At 42.5% G+C, this 3,691-nt stretch overlaps 1 protein-coding gene across 1 annotated transcript; it reads left to right on the plus strand.

The window, feature by feature from the left end:
• Nucleotides 1-1,228: 1,228 nt before the first annotated feature.
• LOC112617997 (olfactory receptor 52B2-like) lies at nt 1,229-2,197 on the plus strand. Its single transcript, XM_025374623.1, is given in 3 exon segments — nt 1,229-1,435; nt 1,438-2,159; nt 2,161-2,197. Coding segments are annotated over 3 exon segments (966 nt in total).
• Nucleotides 2,198-3,691: the final 1,494 nt, after the last annotated feature.

Below are 3,691 nucleotides of genomic sequence, written 5' to 3' on the forward strand. Positions count from 1 at the left end.
TTGATTTGCATTTCTCTGATGGCCAGTGATGATGAACATTTTTTCATATGTCTGTTGGCTGTATGAATGTCTTCTTTTGAGAAATGTCTGTTCATATCCTCCCTTCTAGATTCTTAATCACACATTCTTTCCCTAGTCCTAATAGCTGGCAGATAGTTCAGAACTTCAGAAGGAAACAAATATTACCTGAGTGGCAGGAAAGCCAAGAAGGGCTCTATACTTAGTCCTTCTTGGCACCAGGGAAACATAGTTCTTTCTGAGGGTTGGGGAACAGTGGGGTGGGAAAAAGGGCAGTATTAGTGGAGTCAGCAGGGGTTACAGGTGGGCGAAACATTGATTTCTTTTGCTCAGAATCATTTTCCTGGGGGGCTTCTGTAGATAAGGAAGCCCAGACATAACCAGGAGGCTCCTGTATACAACTATTTGGGGAGGAGCATGAGAAGTCCATGAGGAGCTGGTGATGAAAATTGCCTGTCTCAGTTTCATTGGCTGCCCCATTGCTCACTGCGTTAGGGAAGATATGAATCTGGATCAGAGTGGAGAAATGTACCCCTCTAGGCTTCCTCTGGATTTCCCCTTGATACTCTACTTCCTTGCACAGGGGGCCACAAGCGCAAGTGTCCTGTGAAATGTTCAAGGCAATAGCCAGATAAACTTAATAGGATTAAATATAACAAAGTTAAAATATAGTTTAGCTAATAGGCTTTTAGGAAGGAGACATGTTGCTATGAACACAGACCATTACAAAGTGGTATGTCTTAAGGAGTGATTTTCAGGTTTTTTTAAGGAGTTATTTTGGTGAACAGAAGTAGAAGGGGAGGGAAATTAAAGGTAAATGCAGAACAAAATCTTAGGGAAAGGGACAAGGACAACATAGGTAGGTGGAAAATGCTGCTTGTGTGAAAATAGTAGAATGAGGTCAGAAAGGGAGGGTGCAGCCAAACTCTGGGGGCAGGGTGGTTGAAGGCAGGTGCTGCCATCTCTGTTCATACTTGAAGCATTATTGCCACAGAAGCTCTATCTGCAAAGGAAGGACCATGGGCCAGAAGCCATTCCTACACCAAGTGAACATTCTCTGGGAGAACTTGCCCCTGGAGAGTCCAGCAATTTAGAAATCTATGCTGTCTTTTATGATATTTATACATATTCAGGAGTGCTTTCTGTTTCCTTCAATTTCAGGAGACTCATCAGCTTCTAAGTCATTATAGAGAGGATCATAAAGTGCATCATGAGTCACAGCAATGTTACCATCTTCCATCCTGCAGGTTTTGTCCTACTTGGCATCCCTGGGTTGGAGGCTTATCACATTTGGCTGTCAATACCTCTTTGCCTCATTTACATCACTGCAGCCCTGGGAAACAGCATCCTGATAGTGGTTATTGTCATGGAACATAACCTTCATGAGCCCATGTATTTCTTCCTCTCCGTGCTGGCCTCTTCCTCTCCATCATGGACATCCTGCTGTCTACTACCACTGTGCCCAAGGCCCTACCCATCTTTTGGCTCCATGCCCATAACATTGTTGTTGATGCCTGTGTCACCCAAGTCTTCTTTGTCCATATGATGTTTGTGGGAGAGTCAGCTATCCTGTTAGCCATGGCCTTTGACCCCTTTGTGGCCATTTGTGCCCCACTGAGATATACTGCAGTGCTAATTTGGCCTGTTGTGGGAAGGATTGCTCTGGCCATCATCACCCGAAGCTTCTGCATCATCTTCCCAGTCATATTCTTGCTGAAGCGGCTGCCCTTCTGCCGAACCAACATTGTTCGTCATTCCTACTGTGAGCATATTGGAGTGGCTCGTTTAGCCTGTGCTGACATCACTGTTAACATCTGGTATGGCTTCTCAGTGCCCATTGTCATGGTCATCTTGGATGTGATCCTCATCGCTGTGTCTTACTCACTGATCCTCCGAGCAGTGTTTTGTTTGCCCTCCCAGGAGGCTCAGCACAAGGCCTTCAGCACTTTTGGCTCCCACCTCTGTGTCATCCTTATGTTTTATGTTCCATCCTTCTTTACCTTATTGACCCACCATTTTGGGCGTAATATTCCTCAACATGTCCATATCTTGCTGGCCAATCTCTATGTGGTGGTGCCACCAATGCTGAACCCCATTGTCTATGGTGTGAAGACTAAGCAGATATGTGAGGGTGTAGCCCACCATCAAGACTTGGTGCTGTATCTCCCCTCTGGGCTGATGGATCCTCATGAATCTTGATGTCCAGCTCCCTCAAGGAAGCTAGATGTGAAATACAGAGATTTCCTGGACTGAGAAGACATTTCTTCCTCTTTTTTCTATTTTATCCTCCTCCCCCCACTTTTCTTTATTTTCTCATAATTCTTCCTCCTTCTCTTGTTTGTTTTCTCTAATCTCTTTACACAGTCCTCCCTACAACCCAGAAATAATAGCTAAGTGTATATGCCTCTGATATGAGGTTTTGGTACCCTCAGTAGACTAGATAGACACCAGAAGCACAGGGATCTGAACACCACATGAAATGAGGTTATAAAGAAGTGGATAAAAATAATTTTATATTTACCATTTTAAGGGGTTTTATTTTTTAAAAAAAATCCTAAATGTGCATTGATTCTTTGTACAGAATCAAGTGGCCTGCCACCCACTACCATAACGGCAGGTGAGTTTGAGGAACAGCCATGCATGACCTTTGGTCATCTAGAAAAACTTCCTCTCCTTCAAATTTTAGTTCAAGAACTGCCTTCCCTGAGAAGTCTTTTATAATTTCTTCAGGCAAGCCAAAGGTCCTATCTTTGCATGTCTAATGTATCTTGTACAACTCTCCAAATGTGCATAATAAATTGTAATGTAATGAGTTCATTTATCTGTACCCTCAATTGACTGCAAACTCCTTGAAATCAGAAGAGTGTATATTATTCATGTTTGCATTCCCAAAGCATTACAAAATGCCTGACAAATACTACATTTTTGAAAAACGAATGGGAACACAATTATCTCCTTGAGGTCAGAACATGCATCTCTATGGTACACTGAAATGACCAGCTAAATCAGTCCACAAAACCAGTGATTAGTAAATCAGCTCCTCATGAAGGCAGTTTGGCATAATTGAGCCAAAGCAACTGCTGATTTGCAGTACTTCTCTCTGCTGTAACTCAGGGACCAGGGAAAAGACAAAGTAGGAGGAAACAGGGTACTCTTGATTCTCCCTTATATGTAGTTTTTGACCAGACCCAGAATTAGGAATTATAGCACATTGTTCATGGCCAGATTGGCAAAATTGGAGTACTCTCTTGGGATTCACAGTCTCGACCCTCATTCTTTCATGCTTTTCCAGAAAAGGTCATGTACACTCATTTCTTTAGCCACCACCAACACTAGTGAGTCCCATATCCCTGTCTCTAGCCTAAAACTCTCTTTTGAGTGTTAGACACATAAATCCATCTATTAACTGGTTATTCCTCATAGGACATAGAACTCCCACTCCACTTTTCTTCCTACATTTCATTTCTTGGGAACTAGATTATGATGATCCCATCAACTTCACTGAGCTGGAAACCCTATAGTCTTTTTAAACCTCCTTCTCTTAGGGCTGATACTCAAAATGCTATTGGTTGATATTTATATTGATTGTGCCACTAAACAAGTATGTGGATAGTATTTGGAATCCTATCAGGACTCAAGTTTTGTCATCATCATTTTCTAGCTATGTGAACTT

Source organism: Theropithecus gelada, unplaced genomic scaffold (genome assembly GCF_003255815.1).
Source record: "Theropithecus gelada isolate Dixy unplaced genomic scaffold, Tgel_1.0 HiC_scaffold_755, whole genome shotgun sequence".
Lineage (NCBI taxonomy): Eukaryota > Metazoa > Chordata > Mammalia > Primates > Cercopithecidae > Theropithecus > Theropithecus gelada.